Source organism: Typopeltis vanoorti, chromosome 16, assembly GCF_054136105.1.
Source record: "Typopeltis vanoorti isolate ZY-2024b chromosome 16, IOZ_Tvanoo_1.0, whole genome shotgun sequence".
NCBI lineage: Eukaryota > Metazoa > Arthropoda > Arachnida > Uropygi > Thelyphonidae > Typopeltis > Typopeltis vanoorti.
This window is the reverse complement of record NC_143564.1, coordinates 106,216,811-106,238,543: the sequence shown is the minus strand read 5'-3', so window position 1 is coordinate 106,238,543 and position 21,733 is coordinate 106,216,811. Positions and strand designations below refer to the sequence as shown.

At 36.5% G+C, this 21,733-nt stretch overlaps 1 protein-coding gene across 3 annotated transcripts in view; it reads left to right on the top strand.

Moving 5' to 3' along the window:
- The window catches only part of LOC150098246 (dynein intermediate chain 2, ciliary), a 504,968-nt gene that overhangs the window by 369,559 nt on the left and 113,676 nt on the right, over positions 1-21,733 (top strand). For all 3 annotated transcript variants that reach the window (XM_090405921.1, XM_090405922.1, XM_090405923.1), the window contains one exon: positions 20,424-20,513. In XM_090405921.1, the coding sequence (XP_090262047.1) occupies positions 20,424-20,513 (90 nt within the window). The remainder of the gene's footprint in view (positions 1-20,423; positions 20,514-21,733) is intronic.

The following is a 21,733-nucleotide window of genomic DNA, read 5'->3' as shown; positions in this document are numbered from 1 at the left end:
ACTTTTGACATCTCTGGTTTCAGGGGTATCTATAGTAATTTGACAGCAGCAACACAGTGAAGAGCAATACAAGTGATCAAGAAGAAAGAAGGTGAGAGTGAGGTGGCAATTGACTTACCGTTAGATAGTGCGATTAGAAATATGGATATTTTGAAGGATGATGTTAATTGTGTAGGTGAATCTTGAGTGGTAGGATGCTTGGAGAAAGAGATACTTCAAGAGGATGTAGAGGCATAAAAAATGAGTTCAATTCTTTCATGTGAAAGGAGAGATTGGAAGACTTCAAAGGCTAAATGATGTCGGATAGACAAGACTAGGGGAAAGAGAAAGTTATGGGAATGTAAGAAGGAGAGAAAGTGGGAGAGCCAGGGATAGTGGGAATGAGAGAAAGTCAAGAGAGTACAAAAGCAAGAGCTAGAGAGATGAGAGGAAGGTAGATAAGTGAGATAACAAGGAGGGAGTGTTGAAGATGAGAGTGAAGGATGTAGGTGAGCAAGGAATGAATGGATTTGTGAAGTGAGTGATGGAGATTCCTGGTGTGCAGAATAAAGTGTTAGAAGGGTGGTTGCCTGGATGACAAATAGAGCATCTAACTTTGGCAATAAGTGAGGGTGAGAATGTGGATGAGATGACAATGATGGTTGATAGGAATGACATGAGAGGTAGTGTGAATCAAATGGTGAGAGATATTAGAGCTACGCAGCAGGAAAGTGTGAGAGGAAAGATAGTAAGTGTATTTGTCTGGATATGATAATGCATTGAGAAAGTGAGCAGCAGTAATTAATAACATGATACTGAGAACGTGTTCTAAGAGAGTTTTGGAATATGTGAATGCTTGGAGTCTATTTGAAGAGAGAGAAGAGAGCTGTATAAGGAGAGCGAGAGAAAGAGACTGCACTTGAACATAGAAAGTTCTAGGCATTGGGAAAAATTGTTCTCTGGGCAAGTGAGATTGTTAGGACAGGGTAACTAGTTGTCATGTTGGATGGTATTAGGAGCGACTTTTTGTTAGGAGAAGTGTTTAAGAAATGGAAGAAAGTATAGTATATCAAAGAGTCAAATGGGTTGAATAATAATAGATATAGAAATACTGATAACGCATTGATGTTTCTTTATACAAATACCAGAAGTATCAAGAATAAAGGAAATGGATTAATGGCATTGATAGCCTCAGCCTTTGTCTCTAAAGATTATTGGAATCTGTGAAACAGAATATGATATGCTTCATGAAGATGAAGGATATCATCTTCTATCAACCATCGTCTACCATGGTTGATAGTAGATGATATCATAAGATGAATCGAAGTGGAAGGGAATAGTATATTTAGTTAGAGTGAAATGAGTAAACAGAACAGAGTGGTAGAGTGTTATGTATGGTATGTGATGAGTTGTGTCCTCTTTGAGTAGAGAGAGATTCGGAGGAAAATTCCACTAATTGTTTTGAGAGAATATGGTGTGAGGTGGAGGCAGGCAGACAGGACAGGATATTTAGTGAGATATTTCAATGTAGGCCAGGGAACAGAGAAGATCATGAGCAGGAAATGTTTAGGCAGATTGGTTTGGCAAGTGAAAAGTGAGTGATCATTATGAAAGATTTTAACTAAAGCAGTATAAAACAGTTTAATACCTGTTTAACCCTTGAAAAAACCAGTGTCTATAAGATTCATTGCTTTTGTGGCATTTGTTATGTAGGCCAGACAGGAAGGTCAGGGAGAGATCCACATGTCTGAACACATAAAAGACATCTTGGAACATAAATCAGGTCTAGTATTTCACACAGCCACTACTGGCCATGAAGTACTCTGGCAACAGACAAAAATGTCATATATTGATAATAAGAGTTGTGAAGTTATAAAAAGCATCTAATATGTGTAATTAATCTTTTGTTGTTTCTAATAGGCTTTTGTTGTGTAAAACTTTTATGTACCATTACCCCCTGATGATGTGAGTCTTACAATGCATAAAACTTGTCAGGTTTTAATTTGTTTATTTTTAATAAACTCTTTATATTATAATGTGGTCTCAACACTGAAAACTACCTACAGAACTGCTTAACAACAGAAACTTACCTGTACATAAAGCAGCATAAATTTGGCAGAGGAAACAATATACAGCAGTAAGAAACAGAATTTGGAATTGGATGACATGTCAGCCTGTGTGAATGGGCAAGGGCATCAGCATTGCCTTTGATGAAGTTGTTCAATCTAAGTCTCAGTTCTGCAAAGTTCTAATGGAATGGAAAGAGGGTAAAGATAGTTCCATTACATAAAGACAGAAGTAGCAAACTGTAGACCAATTAATATATCAAGAGTGGTTGTTCAAGTATTTGAAATGGTCAAAGGTAAAATCCAGTAGTGGGTGGATAAGGATATGATACTCTATAGTGGGCAGCATAGCTTTGTAAAGGTTAGGTCATGTTTTAGTAATTTATTCACATTTTATAATAAAATAACAGTGGATTTTGGATAAAGTAAATGGTTCACCATTTCTTAAATGTCTTATAGGAATGTTCCAAGGAGTAAGCATCAGCCTTGGGCTACCTGTTTAACAAGAATCTTGCAACAGCACAAGTCCCAAAGGAGTGGAAGGAAGGCAAATTTTTCTACTTCACAAAGGTAGAAAAATTTACTGATAAGAATAAGACAACAAATTTAGGTCAATCTGTTTATCTGGAGTTGTAATTGAGGTATTGGAGAATTTGGGGTGAGATGGGATACAAAAGTGGGTTGATATTCTTTGTGCTTGTCAACATGAGTTTGTTAAAAGGAGGTCATGTTTTACTAACTTGCTTGTGTATTATAACAAGGTGAGGAATGTATTAGACAAGGGAAATGTTTCACAATGTTATACTTCGATTTTTCAAAAGTTTTGATAGATTGAGACACTGCAACTTGGTCACTAAACTGAAGCAGATGGAATTGGATAACAGACTAGCGAGTTGGATAGGTGACTGGCTATCTGATAGGTATCAGCAAGTGATGATGATAATTTATGGTTTAAATGGTGCAAGAACGGCAAAGGTCATACTGTGCCATGTCAGAGGTTATAGCAGTACACATGGTAAGACATTCACAAACATCCATGGCCGCAGCAGAATTTGAACCTGTGACCTGTTGGTTGAATAACTGGTATGCTAACCACTTGGTCAACCAGACTGTCATCAGCAAGTTGTGTAGCACTATCTCAAAAGATGATAGTCATTAGTGGTGTGCCACAGGGGTATGGTTTAGGACCATTGTTATTTAATTTGAATATTAATGATGTTGGGATAAGTTTAACTGGTGATATACAACTGTTTGCAGATGATGCAGAACTGAGGAGAGTGATAAGAAATCCAGCAAGATGGTGTGGCCTTACAGGAGAATACAGTATGGAATTGTCAATTCACGTTTGCAAAGTATTCTGAAATTTGATAAGCAATAATGGGATGCAAAGTATACATTTGGAAGGGAAATTTTGTAGGAAGATGAGGAGACAGTAGACTTTGGAGTGGTTGTAGACAAAGATCTGAAGTTCAGAGGTCATATTGCATGAGTTGTGAAGACATCATATCAGATTATAGCAATGAAGCAGAGATCTTTAACTTACAGAAATAAACAAGTTCTGGCTCCATTGTATTATTAACACCTTGTTCAGGCCTCTAATGGATTATTTTGCACAGATTTGTTCCTCTGTTTTCATGGGGATGAGGATATATATTGGAAAGGGTCTAGAGAAGATTGACTAAGGTGGTAACTGGTCTTTGGGTTGTGGGATATGGGGACAGATTAAGGGAATGCAGTTTGCAAAGTCTTGTGAATAGGAAGAAGAGAGGAGATGTGTTTGAGACATTTAAGTTGGTAAAAGGTTGTTATCGGTTAATGTTGAAGAATTTCATATGATGGAAAAAGGGATAGAACAAGGGGACATCCCTGGAAGCTGTATAAGGAGGGTGTGAGCAAGTTCTTTGCATGAAGAGTGGTTGGTGAGTGGAATGCGTTACCTGACATTGTGGTGAATGCAAATAAATTAATGAGTTTAAAGCACAGTTTGATGGTCTATGTGTGTAAGAGTGTGTCTCCATTGATGAGTCTTTTGACTCTATGAAGGTCTGGTGTTAATAATATAATAGTATCAGCAGTCATGTAAACTGTATTACTCAAGCAAAAAAGATAATACAATTTGGTGTAAATTGGATGACTAACGAAAGCAAACAGAACAATAACTACAGATGAGAAAAAAAAAGTTTTAAGAAGAGAAAAATGGAATATGAGAAGAGACTAGCACTATAATCCAAGAAAAATCTGAAAAATCTTAAGAACTTCTTTCATTATGTGGCCAGTAGGAAGGAGAAATAATGATGGATGAGGATCCCGGAGGCCATTGGAGGTGGCAGAAATAGGGATTGGTTGACCAGTGCAAATGACATAGCGGAGCTGTTTAATGATTACTTTCTTAAGCATTTCATCCCAGTAAAGCAGGTTTTATTCCTGAAGAGATGGAGAAGGTTAAAGGTTTGGAAGGCCATGACATAAATATATTTTGAATACTAAGTACTCTGGATCAATAAAGTAGTGGGATAGGATGGGATTTTGCCATATGTTTTAAGAGAATCTGTTAAAGAACTGTCAACTTCATTGACCTGGCTGTTCAGTGGAAATCTTGCTACTGGAAAAATGCCCATGAAGTGGAAGGAGGGTGAGATGGTGCTATTGCTACCGGGTAGAATGGAGATGTCAAATAGACATCTCCATTCTGTAGTTATTAATATTTTGGAGAAATTAGTGAGAGACTGTATACAAAGTTAAGCAGATGATGGTAATATTACCTGTGAGTATCAGCATGGATTTATTAAGGGCCATTCTTGTTTTAGTAATCATCTTGCCATTAACAATAAAGCAATGAAAGTGGTTGATATGGGAAAAGTGTATACTGTATTTTTTTTTTTTTTTTAATCTTGCAAAGGCATGTGAAAGGTTACCACATAATAAGTTAATATTTAAGTGTAACACATGGAGTTATACATCACTTTAGTAAATTTAATTAGAAATCAGATTTATTTGAGTTATATATCTTACCTGAAAGATAACAAAAAACAAGAGTTTTGTAATGGGCAGGGAAGGTATCAAGGAAAAGTAGGGTCAGAAGTGTTGTTCCACAGTGTCTCACTACTGGGACCTTTGTTATTTAACCTTTATGTCATTGATGTTGTCACTGGATTGCAGATTGACATTCAGTTACTTGTATATGATATGAAGCTGGGAAGGGCTATTAGTAATAATGTCAATGTGGTGTCCTTTCAGGAGGATTGAACAGGTGGGTAAATTAATGATGATATCAGTTTAATATAGCTAAATGTAAAGTTTTAAAGTTGAAGTTTAGGGAACATATTGGCTGAGTGGTTGGCATATCCGCTCTCCAGCCAAAAGTCTGCAAGTTCGAATCCTGCTGTGGGCATTGATTGTCTGTGAAAATATTAGTGGTGGCGGGCGGTAGATGGCGTTTGTGTAGATGATGATGGTAGTTGGTGGATAGAATGGTGGAGACGGAGAGTTGTAGAATAGGTGCCCTCTCTCAGTGAGGCTTTGGACTCCCTGGAGGTGTCATGTGATAATTTCTGAGCAGTGAAGGTAATCCAGAGGACTGCTATAATACTAAGAAGGACATTGACCAGCGAGACACAAGTGTGGTGAATCCACTATATAAAGCCCTGATCAGACCACATCAGATTATTGTGCTTAAAAAGACATTGAATTGTTTTCACAGCTACTTGATTTTATACTGCCTTATATTATGTGACGATTTTTATGCTCTGAGGATAATATTTTACTGGATTAGCATCCAGTAAAATATCGACCAACATTTGATGGCAAAATTTGGGAAACAAAGATGGGATGCAGAATTTATGCTTGGTGATGATATATTGTCGGAGGTGGAGGAAATAAGAGATCTGGAGGTGATAGTGGATAAGGATCTGAAATTTAGGGAACACATTACCAAAATTGTGAAGACAACGCAAAGACTTGTGGGAATGATGTGGCGGACACTGACTTGTAGAAGTAGGGAGATTCTTGTTCCATTGTGTAAGGCTTTGATTAGGTCACACATGGACTACTGTGCCCAGATTTGATCACCTGGTTTTCAGAGGGATGAAGAATTGTTGGAAAGAGTCCAGAGGCGACTAACTAAGGTAGTTTCTAATCTTTGGAATGTCAAATATGAGGAAAGATTGAGAAGATGCAATTTGCAGAGTCTGGGGGATCAGGGGAGAACCAGAGGTCATTCCTGGAAACTGTATAAAGAGGGTGTGAGTAGGGGAGTGAGAGGCAGGTTTTTTTCGTGCAGAGTTGTAAATTGAGTGTGTTTAAGATACGGTATGATGAGCTGTGTGTGTGTGTGTGCATGTGCGTGTGATAAAAGGACCTCCCAGATGAGTCTTTGACTCCATGAGGTCTTGGGATAATAATAATAATAATAATGTTGTGCAGAGGTTAGTTTGTCTCTATAGTAGCTTCCTTTTACATTTCTGATTTGTGTTGTAAGGCGATTCCTTGTTATCTTATATTCAGTTTTTAAAGCTGTGTTATTTGGATATCACTTTAATTCTTTCCATAAAGCGTCCTTTCTGTGTATTTCTAGGATTAAGTTTTGTGTTACCCAAGGATTTTGTGTTGTTTTTGAACGAATTCTGACTTTCTTTGTAGCTTTCATATATATTTCCTCCAGTGTGAGTTTAATGTTGTTTGTATAAGATATCTGCTGAATCTGATGCCATTTAATCACTGTCTCCAGTACCTTAAGTGTAGTTATACAGAGTGGTCTATAATTCTGTGTTTCATTAATAAATTTTTTTTCACAAACTTCTTGCATATTCATCCATTTGCTCCTACTCTGTTTATTTATCATATACAAAGAGTTATATGGTTGTGCATTGCTTGTGTGAGCTGCATCCTAATCAATTGCCAGTTCTGCCAACAATTTAACACTACTGCTAATCAGCCCATGATATTGATGCTAGTTAACTTTGGAGCTTGTCATAGTCACAAACTTTATAATTCCATATATATCCCTTCTTGACAGTAACCTTTCCCTATTAGACTAATTGACAGTAACATTTCTCTATTAGACTATTAGACTCCCAAACCTGTACCTCATGATCACTGGCACAAGCCAGAAGCATCCGCATCCTTTGAGGATATCAAAGGATTTCATGGTTTCAGGTTTGAGGATTTCAGGAATAGAGCCCAGTAGAAGACCTGTAACTAGTTGTATGCTACAGGACTCTATTCTTGGACCACTACTATTTAATTTGTACATTAGTTATATAGGAGGGAATCTGAGAGGAACTATTTGGTTGTTTACCAATGCAAAATTGGGTAGAGTAGTATTTAATAAACATGATATTCAAATTTTGCAGGATGATTTAGATAGACTGGCAGTATAGGCAAAGGAGAATGGATGTCAGTTTAATGTGGCAAAGTGTAAGGCTATGTGCATTTTGGGATGAACAGATTACCAGCTGTATACCATATTGAAATGTACTCCAGGAAATTAGTGAATCTGGGGATTTGGACGTGTTAGTTGATTTAGAGTTGATTTAGAGTGCATATTCCAAAAGTGCCTAAAGCAGCCCATAAGATTATTTAGTTACTGAAGAATATCCTGAAAAAGTGACAAGCTGGTTATTATACCTGTTTATAGAGCCTTGGTAAGACCCCCATCTTGTCTACTGTGTGGAGATCTGATCACCTGGATTTCTTGGGGATGATGAGGGGGGGGGGGATCCAGAGACAAGTGAATGAGAATAATACATCTGCAGAATGAACCTTAATCAATTGCCATGAGGACAGGTTGAAGATTTGTGAGTTACAGAAATTGGTTGACAGGCAGAAAAGGAGCAATATGGTTGAGACATAGCAATTACTGAAGAGTTTTGCAAGATTAATACAGAGGAAATTTTTCAGAAGAGGCCTGTTGTGTGAGAACTAGGGGCCATCCATGGAAATTGAGCAAGAGTGTAGTTAGCACGGGTTTGAAGACTAGATTTTTTGCTTGGAGAGAGTGATGAATGAGTGGAATAGGTTGAGAGAGTTTGCTGTGGGTGCTATGACTGTGAATGTGTTCAAAGCAAAATATGATAGATATTGATCCAATGTTGGACAGTGAGTGGCATAATGTTTACAGCCTCCCTCAATGAGTCCAAAGACTCTATGGAGTTGTCCATATAATAATAATAATAATAATAATAATAATAATAATATTATTATTATTATTAACATCGGAACTCCATGGAGTCGGAGACTTGTCATGGGAGGTATAAACTATTGCACACAATGCTCATCCAACCATGCTTTAAACTGATTCAATGTGTCTACGTTCACAACACACTCAGGTAAGGTATTCCACTCACCAACCACTCTTAACGCAAAGAACCTGCTGCTCACTCCTCTCACACCCTCCTTATGCAGTTTCCAATGATGGTCTCTTGTTCTATCCCCCCCCCATCCTATTCTATGAAAAATCTCTTCCATTTCAACCTGATAACAACCCCTGACTAGCTTATATGTCTCAATAATATCCCTCCCCCCTTCCTCATATTCACGAGGCTCTGCAACTTACATTCTCTCAATCTGTCCTCATACTCCACATTCCAAAGACCACTGACCACCTTTCTGAATCTTCACTGGATCCTTTCCAACATATCCTCATCATCATCATGAAAAACCTGGTGACCAAATATGTGCACAATATTCCATATGAGGCCTGATCAAGGCCTGAAATTCAGGGACCACATTGCACATGATGTGACGTTGTTACATGTTATACAATGTGTTCCCTGAATTTCAGGTCCTTGTCCACTACCACTCCCAGATCTCTTATCTCATCTACTTCCTTTAAAGTTTCGACGCTAAGTGTATACTTTGCATCCCATCATTGCTTACCAAATCTCAAAAAAACCTTACAATTTGCAATCTATTCAAGTCCTCTTATAAGGCCATGACATCTACTTAACTTGGCATTGCTCTCCATAGTTTGCACCATGTGCAAACAGCTGCATATCACTAGCTAAACACATCCCAATATCATTAACACACAAAGTGAACAACAGTGGACCCAAAACCGACCCCTACAGCACACCACTAGCAGCCTTTCTCTTTTGGATACCACACCTTCATACATAATTTTCTGATACCTATCTGACTGCCAGTAACTGATCCAACTGAGAAGTCTGTTATCCAATCCCATCTGTTTCAATTTATTTAAGAGCTTATCATGTGGCAGCCTATCAAAAGTCTTTGCAAAATCTAAGTACCACTGTATGTGCATCTCCCCTGTCCAAGGTATTTGACACTTTGTTATAGTACATAAGTAAGTTAGTGAAACATGATCTCTCCTTAACAAACCCATGCTGATAACTACAGAGAATACTGCTGTTATCAACCCATTTCTGTATCCTACTTTTCACTAATCTCTGCAGTTTCACCAGTAACTTCACCAGAATTCCAGATATGCAGACCAGCCTATAATTTGAGGCTACAACCTTATCACCACCTTTATGCAGTGGAACAATTTTACCCTCTTTCCACTCCCTTGGAACCTGTGCTGTTGCAAGACTTTTATTAAACAGGCATGCCAATGCTGCCAGTTTCCTGGAACATTCCCTTAATATGTGTGGTGTTATGTCATCAAATCCTATAACCATATTGACATCATGTTTATTTATTTCCTGAAATATCTCCTGCTCACTCCCAATTAAGCCATTGGCTATAATAAATTTAGTTTAATTCTTTATCCGAGTGTAAGCAAACAAAGTTTGCACCTGAAAATATCTTCAGGACTGAGGTAAGGTGGTACAATACCAGGCAACTCGGGACAAAGGTGGACCAAGCTCTCATCACTCCTTGTCTCAGTTTCTTCCATAATGCAAAGCACATCTCCTTGCGGATATATATACTGCTATGCATTAAGGGAAGGGCCACAACCCAGACCAGTTTCGACCTTTATCGAGGTCTCGTCAGTGGGAGGCAGAACCAAAAAGTGGAGATACTAAGGCAGAAGCAATAGGAAAGGTCATATTTATCTATACGAGTTGCCAACAGGTGTACCACCTTATTATTGAATTACTCTGGATTTAGAGAAAGATGCTGGAAGTTTATTTTGCACTTGGTTAGACTATAATAAATTTAGTTTAATCCTTTATCCAAATATAAGCAAACAAAGTTTGGCCTGAAAATATCTTCAGGACTGAGGACACCTTACCCCAGTCCTGAAGATATTTTCAGGCGCAAACTTTGTTTGCTTACACTTGGATAAAGGATTAAACTAAATTTATTATAGTCTATCCAAGTGCAAAATAAACTTCTAATAAGCCATTGTCTCTTATGTCCTCTGAAATTCCTCATGATTCCACCCTGATCAGGATCAAACACCTTTATAAATTGGTTACTGAATACCTCAACAGTGTCTTCTGCAGCAGTTACCATTCTACTACTTTCTTCCATTAACATCATCTTACCATAATCATTCTTCCTTCTGCTTGCCACATATCTAAAAAACTCTCTAGGGTTTTTCTTTGCTTGATTTGCGAATTTCTGCTTATACCCTACTTTTCAAAGTCACTGAGTCACTCTCCTGGTTTGTTCTTTATACTCTTCATGTAACTGATTATTACCATTTTTCATCTTGCACTTCCTCCAAAAGTAATTTGGAGGAAGTACAAGAATCACATTCATCCATTTTACACCTACCTTATTCATCCTTTTGGCCTTCAGAATACATTCACACATTGATGCGGTTATCGACCTCCCACGATGAGTCTTTTGACTCCATGGAGGCCTGGATAATAATAATAATGTATTTCTTTGTCAATTCCCATGCAGCATTTATTTCCTTAATACTCAACTCCTCATTCCATGTTATAGCTCCAAGCTGTCTCCTAAGCTTGTCATAATCACCAGCCTTATAATTCCACATATATCCTTTCCTCACAAAAGTCTGCATATGACTAGCTAGCCACAACACAGGTGATTACTTCATGATCACTTTCATCAACTGGAGAAAAGTGTGAAACCCCTCTCACAATTAAATCTTCTGATTAAATGATCAGATCTAGAACTCTCAATCCTCTCATTCCCTCCTTTACATGCTGCCTTAGATAGTTATCTCTCAAGAACTCGAGAAATTCATTTTCCTTATTCCCATATGCTATATCTTCATTCCAATCTATACTGCCATAATTGAAATCACCCATAATGATTATCTTTCCTTTGTTCATTAATCTAAGTTGTTTATACATTTTTTCATTCTCTAACTAACTGAGTCATTCTCCTGTCTTGTTCTTAATACTCTTCATGTAACTGATTATTACCATTATTCATCTTGTACTTCCTCCAAAAGTACTTTATTTTTCCAGATTTCATGCTTAAGTTCCACATTCAGATCCATATCTGATGCCCAATATTCATAACCATTACTACTATTTCCCCCTTTCATGTCTACCTTATGTGAACTTAATTCCCCTGCTATCATCAGCAGCACTCTCCCCTCCCTTCTTGTCCTTTCTATCCTCGCAAAAAATACTGTATCCTTCCATTTCTATTCCTGTTACGATATCATCTTCATTCAACCATGTTTCACTTATTCCAATTAATTTTGGGACAAATAAATTCAGTCACTAAAACTATTTCTTCCCCCTTATTTCTGATACTTCTGGCATTTGTAAACAACACAGCAGTTCATTTTTAGGTCTATAACCAGTCCTATCGAAGCCACTTGTTGGTTGTGATTTCCCCACCACTCCTGCCCAATCATCTTTATCACCACTTACCACATATATCTGCTCAGTCTCAACTTCTCCACCAACATTGCAGTATACTCTATCTTCATACACACATTCACTTCTATAAACATCCATTATCCCTATGCCTTGTCTCCTGTCCACCTGAGCTCCCTGCCCCATTTCCCTGTTTCTCTTGCATTTCCATTCCCTATTCATCTCTCACACTACTACTCTTTCCATTTCCAAGCACTTCTGTCTCTTTAATATCACTCTCCTGTTTTTTTCCTTCATCTCTTTCTTCTGATCTCTTGATGTTGAGTTTCATCAAATTCAACACTGTAAAACCTCATGTTGCTTCCTCATGCTGCGTCATAAATTCAACAGATTTACTTTCCTTGTTTCCATATACTATACTATTCTCCTTCTTCCGGATCTACTTTATTGAATTTAAAATATCCTATTAGGGATTACCTTCCTTCTACATGCCCAATGCATTTATCTAAAAATATCATAAACAGTGCTTTCTGTATTCCCTTTCCTATACTTTCCCTGTTCTGTCATCTAATAGGATCTAATACAATATACATTATATATATTTATCTATTTATATATATATATATATAATGGGGGGTTACGCCCCCTGGCACCTACGGCACCCAACCCCCGAGTTCCGGACTGGTAGCCCGGTTCTCCTTGAATTTTGAAGACTCAAAAGGGATCATCCCCTCTGGCGGCTACAGCGCACAGCCCCGGAGTTCTGGACTGGTAGGCTGGTTCTCCTTGAATTCTGATGACTCGAATTTTGAAAACTCGAAAGCGGGGTTCTCTCCCCCCCCTGGAACCTAGGCCCCCTCCCCAGTTCCAGTCTGGTAAGCTGGTTATTTTTGGATCAGATGCTAGGAGCTTGCTCCACCTTTGCCGCGAGTTGCCCCTTCTTGCACTACTTCCAAGTCGCCTTGTTGTTGCACTAATTTAATTACAATGATACACCATTGTAATTAAATTAAGTTTCCCTCATGTTGCACTACTTGCTAAGACTTGAAAACAGCCATTTTTGTTCAATATTAGCTTTGTCTTATATATCTATGAAAATAGTGCAACATTTAATATTTTTCTATTAAAAAAATTTATTATATAAAAATAGTGCAACGTTTAATATTTTTCTATTTAAAAAAAATTGTATTATTTTCCTCAAATTTTTTATATAAAAATAATTATACTACTCACACCAATTATTATTATTATTATTATTAATTACTATTAAATATATGTTATGTTAAGAAGCCTGACAAAAAATGTTACCCAAAAACGTTACATAAAAAAGGCTTATCATTTTATATCTATAGGGTAGATATATATTTACCTCTCTCTCTATATATATATATTTATGTATATTTATCTAATACAATATACATTGTATTAGATAAAAATGAAAAAAAAAAATCCTTATGCCACCCACAGTACTAAATGTATTTTGGCTTACAACCTTTTGTGAGTGGGAATCATATGCAAAAATAAAATATATAGGGAAAAAAAAGCAATTCATTTATTTTTAGCCTTATACCAAACAACTACAAAATCTCCACATGTATTACTAGTTTTTTTTTGACATCCACTCTTTATGGATATAGCTCTTTTGCTGTCATTAACAGCACTCCTCTTTCCTGTTTTCAATTTCTTGCCCTTTTTTAAAAATTCCTGTATCCCTCAATCACATGCTGCTGTTCCCAACAGCATATCATTCTCAGATATCCAAGTTTCATATCTACAATTTTCTTTGGATATATATTGACTCAGTCTACAAACTCAGCTACCTTATTTCTCATACTCCTTTCATTAGTATACAAACATAACAATCCCACTCTCTTTGAGGTTATTCCGGCATCATCCCTCCTTACTGTAGCTTCTATAGTAGACCACTTCCTTCACTCTGACCACTCCCATTTCCCTGTTCCTTAAGCTATTCACTGTAGTGAATACCTTAACCCTCAAAATACCATAACTGTTTCTTATATTCAGGAAATATTTTAAAAAATAGAATATTGCAAAAATACAACATGAAGGTCATATTTAAATCACCTGAAAAAAATTAAAAATGTGCATTCAGCTCCTCTAAGGATCCCTTCCTTCTCTTATCCCCATCCAGGTGTATACCAGATCTGATGCTCAAGTAACTTATCCCACAGAGGCAAAACAGGACATACAATTCCAAAACAAAAAGAACACAATATGGAAAATCATGCTTTCCTGATCAAGTGCTACAAAATTGATCAGAAAGGTACCCAGTCCTTACATTGTATCAAAGCCTAGTCTAAATGCAAATTCAAAGAAGCCTGTGAAATGCTAATCCATCAACCCATTGTCAGGACTTTTAAGTCATCATTCTCGACAAGAATGATGGCTTAAAAGTTCCAAGGATTTGGCTCATCTGCAACCCACATAACATCCAGAAAAAGTATTCCAACAATTTTTCATGCTTGAATAACTTTTATATAGAAACCAGAAGAATAGAAGTTAATACTGAACCAGTGGTCCTCAGACCCTAAACAGAACTTAAAAATAACTAAAGGAAATTAAACCCTAGCCAGTAGCCACTGATGAAGTTCCACTGCTGTACAATATATTTATGTACAGTCATACTCCATTCATATGACACATTAGGTTCTAGACTACCATCGTTTAGCAAAACACTACTTTTTTTTTAACTTCAATAATGTTTTAATATTTAACTCATTTAATGTTTTAACTCATATAATGTTTTAATAATGTTTTTAAGCAGTTCCATATCTGCATAAATGACAGAAATAAAATATTTATTTACATGAGATATGCAGACAAAAATTTAGATTAATTTTTGCAAACCAAAAAAGTTATTCTGAATAACTTTAAGGAAATCACTGGCTTAAGGAAATCACCAACCAGTTTGGTGATCAATCTATGCCATTAAAAGTTTTTCCATTTCAGCAGTAAGATAACTGTAATATTAACTAGTGTAGAACATTTCTCTTCAGTTAGAATTCATCTTTGTTTTAAACATCTGTAACAACTTTAGTGTGAGGTAAATTTAGTCTGCAGCCTCTCTTAGTGTGTGGTACACCATTGTAATTAAATTTAATAATTTTAATCTTAGCATGTAATAGGTCTATCTGTAGTCTTCTTTTTTGCTGTAAGCAACAGCACCCTAACTTTGAATGTAATCTGATATTATTAAGAGCAGTTTATAATTCACAGCAAAATGATGTAAATAAACTGAGCATGAATACTGTGCATTGATTGATTAACAGCAGTGTCATGTCATTAAAACTGTTATACAAGTGAATAAAAACCTTATATAAATGGAAATTGTTCATAATTTAAAAGCATTGTATGAGCAGATCACCTTAAAGTGAAACAATATGAGGTGAGATATAACTGTATTTAATTAATACTGTTTTCTTTTTTTTTTTTTACTTCACTGGAGGGCAGTCAAAATTCAACAATTGACCAAAGCAGTTATGCTGTAGCTCACTGTAGTGTATCCTGATGTACCTTATGTCCCATTTGTGTGTATACATATACATTATTCTGATGGTGACCTAGATATAAAGGTTGAAATATCGAGTATTATTTTATTCTAATTAAAGTAAGGGCTCTAACATGGTAGTTCATCATCATCATCAAATTCCTGACATGTACCCTCAAGGGGTGTACAGGATATGATAGTACTACATGAAAAATTGACATCATTACTAACTTCCTATCTACAATTTACTTCCAAATAAGTCTGTTACCTGTCAAGACTCCAACATTATCAGATCTTATATTCTATCGTCTAAGGCACTTTGTACCGTATCAATCCACCTATAACTTGGTCTTCCTCTGGGTCGTTTTCCTGCCAACCTGGCAGAGAACACTTGTTTTGCTAATCTTTCTTCACCCATTCTGTTTAAGTGACCATACCGCCTGAGATTAGCTCTGCTAACGCATTCCTTGATGCAGACAATGTCAAGTTCTTTCCTAATATCCTCATTTTTAATATGATATTGCCATTGATGCCATCTGTTCATGCCTCTAATCTTTCTCAGGACTCTCATATCTGTGGTCTCTAGTCTTTGGTCAAGTGTTTTTACTTCTGACCCAGTTCTAAGATCCATAAGTTAAAATTGGTTTGAACACTGTCTTGTATACAGCTAATTTAGTGTTCTGACTAATTTCTCTCTTATTCCATATGAATTTATTCAATTGACTGCCTACCATACCAGCTTTGTTGATTCTGTTGTCTATTTCCATATTTAATTTACCATCTTCAGTAAAAATGGTGCCTAAGTAGCTGAAATGTTTTACTTGTTCCACAGGTTCTCCATTTACAATGCAGTTGACATTTTCATTGCTTTTGCCTATTTTCATTGTCTTTGTCTTGTTATTGCTGACGTTCATACCATATCTATTACAACAGTTATTCAATTTAGTCAGGGAATCTCGCAAACTTGTAGCGGATTTATTTAGAAGTATAACATTGTCCGCATAAAGCAAAGAGCTGGCATTAACATCTACAATTATGATATCATGTTTAATACCACTTTCCTTCATAATGTGATCCATATAGATAATGAATAACAGAGGGAATAATGTACATTCTTGTCTCACAACAGATTTAACATTAAACCATCTTCTTGTACTTTTTTCAATTCTAACTGCTGACTTACAACTCAAATAAAGACTAAGTATTGCTTGATATAATGCCCCATTGACACCATATAACTGTACCGTATTGAATAGCTTCTCTCTTGGCACCTTGTCATATGCCTTTTCCAGATCGACAAAACTTAAATACAGATCTTTGTTATATTCCCATGCTTTCTCAACTATTTGTCGTAAAGTGAAGATCTGATACTGACAGCCTCTATTTCGCCTGAATCCAGCTTGTTCTTCACCAAGCTTTTCTTCCACAATTCTTCTCAACCGTTTCTTAAGTATACTTGCATAGATCTTGCCAGGAACATCAATAGGGAAATACCTCTGTAATTCTCACATTCAGTATTATTTCCCTTTTTATATATGGGTACTATTAGAGCTCTACTCCAATCATCGGGAATTCATCCCTCTGTCCAGGCTTTCTGAATTATGCAGTGCAGCCACTGTAAGACTTTTATACCACCACTTCAGTATTTCTGGTTGAATATCATCTACTCCTGCTGCCTTTCCACATTTCAAGCCTTCGATGGCTTTTTCTACTTCAAGTATGGATATGTATTCCTGACTCTATGCATGTTGAGTGTTTTTTACCTGTGCTATCACTGTATGTTTCATTTATCAGTTTTTCAAAGTAATTACTCCATACTTCAAGGATATCTGTTTCTCCTGTTTTCATGTCACCTTTATCATTTCTAACTCCTTTTACAGCACTCTTTCCTCCATTTCTAAGCTTCTTCAACAGCCTCCAGAATATTTTGCCACCTTTTTGATATTTATTTTCTATTTTCTTGCCGAAGTTCTCCCATGACTTTTGTTTAGCTAGTTTTACACAGTGCTTCACTATCTTTCATTTGTCTCTGTATTCTCTAAGGGCAAAAGCTGACTTATATGCCAGGAACTTTTGATATGCTTTCTTCTTTTCCTTCACTGCCTCTTTAACTTCCTGTGTCCACCATGGAGTTCTGATTTTTCTATCCTTGCAGACAACCTCACCACATGCCTCTCTGGCTGAATCAATCAGGTTTTTCTTCAATTCTTGCCACTGAATCTCCATGGTTTGGTTCCTGTTCTCAAACTCTTTCATTTTTTTTTTTCAATAATCTTTGTGTATTTTAGTCTACAGTTCACATCTGAGAGCTGCTCAACTTTTATTCGCTTTAAAACTTTCTTACATGTTGTTCTTTTCAATATGAAATTCAATTTTATCTTGCTTAAGACTAAATAGTGATCACTTCCAATTTCAAATCCTCTGTACACTCTGGTGTCCTGCACCAGGGAGAAAGCATCACTATCAACAGTAACATAGTCAGTGAGACTTTTCTTATTCCATGCCTCTTTTCTCCATGTGAATTTGTGCACATTTTTATGTTGGAACATGGTGTTAGTAATAACCAGTTCATGTCCTTAGCAAAAATCCAACAGGTATTTGCCATTATTATTAGCTTTGCTCTTTTCTCTAAATTTTCCCAAAATAATTTTGTATGTCTCACAATCATTTCCTACTCTGCTATTTAGATTTCTAACAAGGACCAACTTTTCCTTTTTCATTGTGTCAGTTGCTTTTTCTAAAACATCAAAAAATTCCTCCACTTCTACCTTAGTTGAACCTTCTGTGGGACCATAGGCACAAATAAGTCTCATTGTCCAATTCCCCATTCTGATATTTGCCCACATCACTCTATTTGAGACTGCCTGCCATTCAAGACGATTAGCTTCATATTTTGTGTTGAATACTATGGCTATGCCTTCTTTTCCTTGATTGTCATTTCCTGAATATAACATTTTGTATTTATTGCTGAGAAAGATCTCACCAGTTTTTGTCTTTTTTGTTTCAGTCACCCCTATTATGTCGATCTGGTACTTATCTAATTCTTCAGCTAGCTCCAGTTCTTTGCCATTCAGGCTTCTTATGTTGATAGCACCAATCTTTAACTCTGGTGATGTTGAGTTGGGGTATGCTTTCAGATTTGTTCCAGTAACTGACTTTTTGCAGTTCGCTTTGGTTCCCTGGCAAAAACAACGGGGGCCTTGTGTAACTGGGCGACGCCCTAGCCGGCATGAAATTTTGTCCTGTTGTACCATCATTTTCTATATTGGTTTAAGCCAGTAAGAATACAATTTGGTCGGCCAAATCCCAAATTGCCAGCTTATCCTCGTTCGTTCGGTATCCAGGTAGATACCCAACAGGGTGCACCACAAGAAGGTGAGGATTGGTCACACATTAGGTCACAAGCCCTGGTCGGTTTTCTGCATTCCTTTACAGGATAGGTGGAGGTCTCCTCTCAGTTATACAGCTTTGACCCTTAAGCACCCCCAAACAAAGCTCCCAAACATGGTAGTTTTTCTTCATAATTCAACACAATGAATGAATTGCCTCAAAAATAACATTGCAATCCACATCACAAGGTGCAGTTGATTAATTCTGCTTAAAGTGCTGCATAAAAGATATTCATATTTCCTATTAAAATTAAAAAATAACAAAAAGACCCAAGTAGATTTTTTTTTGCTTTATATGGTCATTTCATATTTAGTATTATGTTATTTCAATACAAATAAAAAATTTATCTCTGTTTTTGATTGAGAGAAACTAAATCAAATATATATTTATGAATCACCTGTAAAGATGGTTGAAAAGAACAAAAATTTTGTTAGCAATAGCACAACAGGAAAAAAAAAGAGTAGGAAGGGTAATTCAAGGTTAACCAGCATGTACTATCATACAGAAATTTGAACTGCAATTTTACCAAGCACATGACCACTTGAAAAGAACTAAAAGGAAGAACTAATAACCCAACATTTTATAGCCAAGAGAATATAATCTTTAACCGAAGAGTGATAAATATGGGAAGAAAACTGTAGATGAGGTTGGTAAACTAAAAGGAATGGCAGAAATTCACACATTGATTACAGCATAAAGAGGATTGGTAGGAAGCATACTTAAAGACAAAATCACAACATGAAAAAGTATAAACACATAAAGATTATGTAAACAATAATAGGAGACATACAAGAAGGAAGAGAACTAGAAGAATATAAAATTATAAAAGTGAATAATCCAGAATTAATGTATAAATTTTGAAATGTTACATAAATGAAGTCAGAGTTGCTTATCTCAAATCTTCATAATAAACTAAATACATGTGGTCTGTCTGTACCATTAAAATCAAAAAAACCTGAAAACATGGGCATTCAGTCGGCAGTACAGCTAGTTACTTCAAGTTAAAAAGAGGGCAACATCCCAGCAATGAACAGCTAGCAGACTAAAGGATGGGAAATATGATTGGTGCATCTGATATGAACAAGTGAGCTCTTGGGTATTATTTCCTGTGTATGGGGGGGGGGACTTGTCATTATTATTATTATTATTTCACTATAGTGATCCTTGCACTATTATAAACTATTTCTCTGGTGTCACTAGGTTTGCTATAGTGAGCATCTACTGCAATAGCCAGCCTGGTTGGTCAAATGGTTAGCATATCCACTCTCCAGCCAACAGGATGCAAGTTCAAATCATGAAGCCAAACATGAAAACAAGTTTCACATTTAGTCTGTAGAGCAGTCTTTCTAGACGATACAAAAAATAAATTTTAAAAATATCAAAAATAATAAAAAGAGAAAAAATCTTTTGCCCACCTACAGTACTAATGTCCTATAGCTTTACAACCTTTCATAGTTAAATATATTTTTATAAAAAATATCAACATAAAGCAACAATTTAGGTAACTTTCATTTAAAAATATACAGCAGAAAAACTTCTCCATTGCTTTGATTATAAAATTTGGTTTGGGAGATGTATTTTTGATCTTAATTAATCACATCAAGCAGACAGCCACTGATTAAAATTTGTAAAAATAACACATTTGAAGCACTCAGCTGTTCATATTATTTTTGTAACTGTGTGTGGATGTGAAATATTATCATACTGTAGTTTGTTAATATTATTTTACAGTTATTTTTGGTTAACTAATGTAATGTTTATATTTGTTTTAAGGTAAGATGGATTCAAGATAATCTAGATGGACATAATAATTTTTGTTCTGTGTCTGCTGATGGCAGAGTGGTTAATTGGGCTTTAGTAAAGGTAAGATTCCACTTAGAGTAGTTAAAAACCAAGCTATTAATTGATAATATGACTTCATAAACAATTCCAGTATTCTAAATGATAGCCATATAATGATATCTTATTTATTATTATTATTATCATTATTATCATCTGACTTCCATGGAGTCAAAAGACTCATTGTGAGCACCTCCATATGAGGCATGTGTTTGTGGTGGAGGGGACTGCCCAGTGATGGCACTGGTCCTTTTCGTTCTTCCTCTTTTTCTTTACTTTTCTTCTCATATACTTCGCTCTACTTCTCCTGAGTCTTTTTTACCAAACTACCATCACTGGGATCCAACACCTTGCCACCGTGTTTGCTGTGCACTGTTACCCGTGGACATCCAGAAAAGGGAATCCTGGTGGTCCTGCACTACTTTGGCTCCTGCTTTGGCAAGATGGGTGGTCCTTGATGGCCTGGCCAGGACCAATCGGCTAGCAGGCTTGCCTGCAAGGGTCAAGGTGCCAGAGCAAGTCTCCTTCCCCATGATCTGAGAACAAGGCAAAGGCTTGCTGTGGGGTCCATACAGCATTAGCACAGTCATTGCTTGCCAGAGAGTCGTCTATGTGTAGCTCCCTGGTGGGCAGGGAGCTCTGATGAACAAAAAAATTACTCAACTATGAATCCATCACCCTCAAATGTTTTAGGGCCCTAACAAAGTTCCAACCAGGTAACAATACCATTGATCTACCATCAGACAACAGAAGTAAGAAACAAAAGACTTGTGATACCATGTGTCACATGTCTGTGTATCAATGTGTAGCTCCCTGGTGGGTGGGGAGCTCTGATGCTGAACAAAAAAATTACTCAAATATGAATCCATCACCCTCAATTTTAAGGCCCAAACAAAGTCCCAACCAGGTAACAGTACCATTGATCTACCATCAGACAACAGAAGTAAGAAACAAAAGACTTGTGATACCATGTATCACATGTCTTTTGTTTTGGTACATGCAAATGTACCATTTTATCTGATCATCCATGCAACAAGGGAAAGGCCAATAGGGAAAATGTCACCTTTTTCATTCAGAAGGGTCTGGAAGGAATGGCAGGTTCTCCCAAAACAGTCAAAAAATTACACTCTGGTGATATCCTCATAAAATCATCATGCCAACAATATTCTGAGAATCTACTCAAAGCAACATTCATTGGTGGAATTACAGTAACAGTCACACCCCATAAAACACTTAATTCCTCT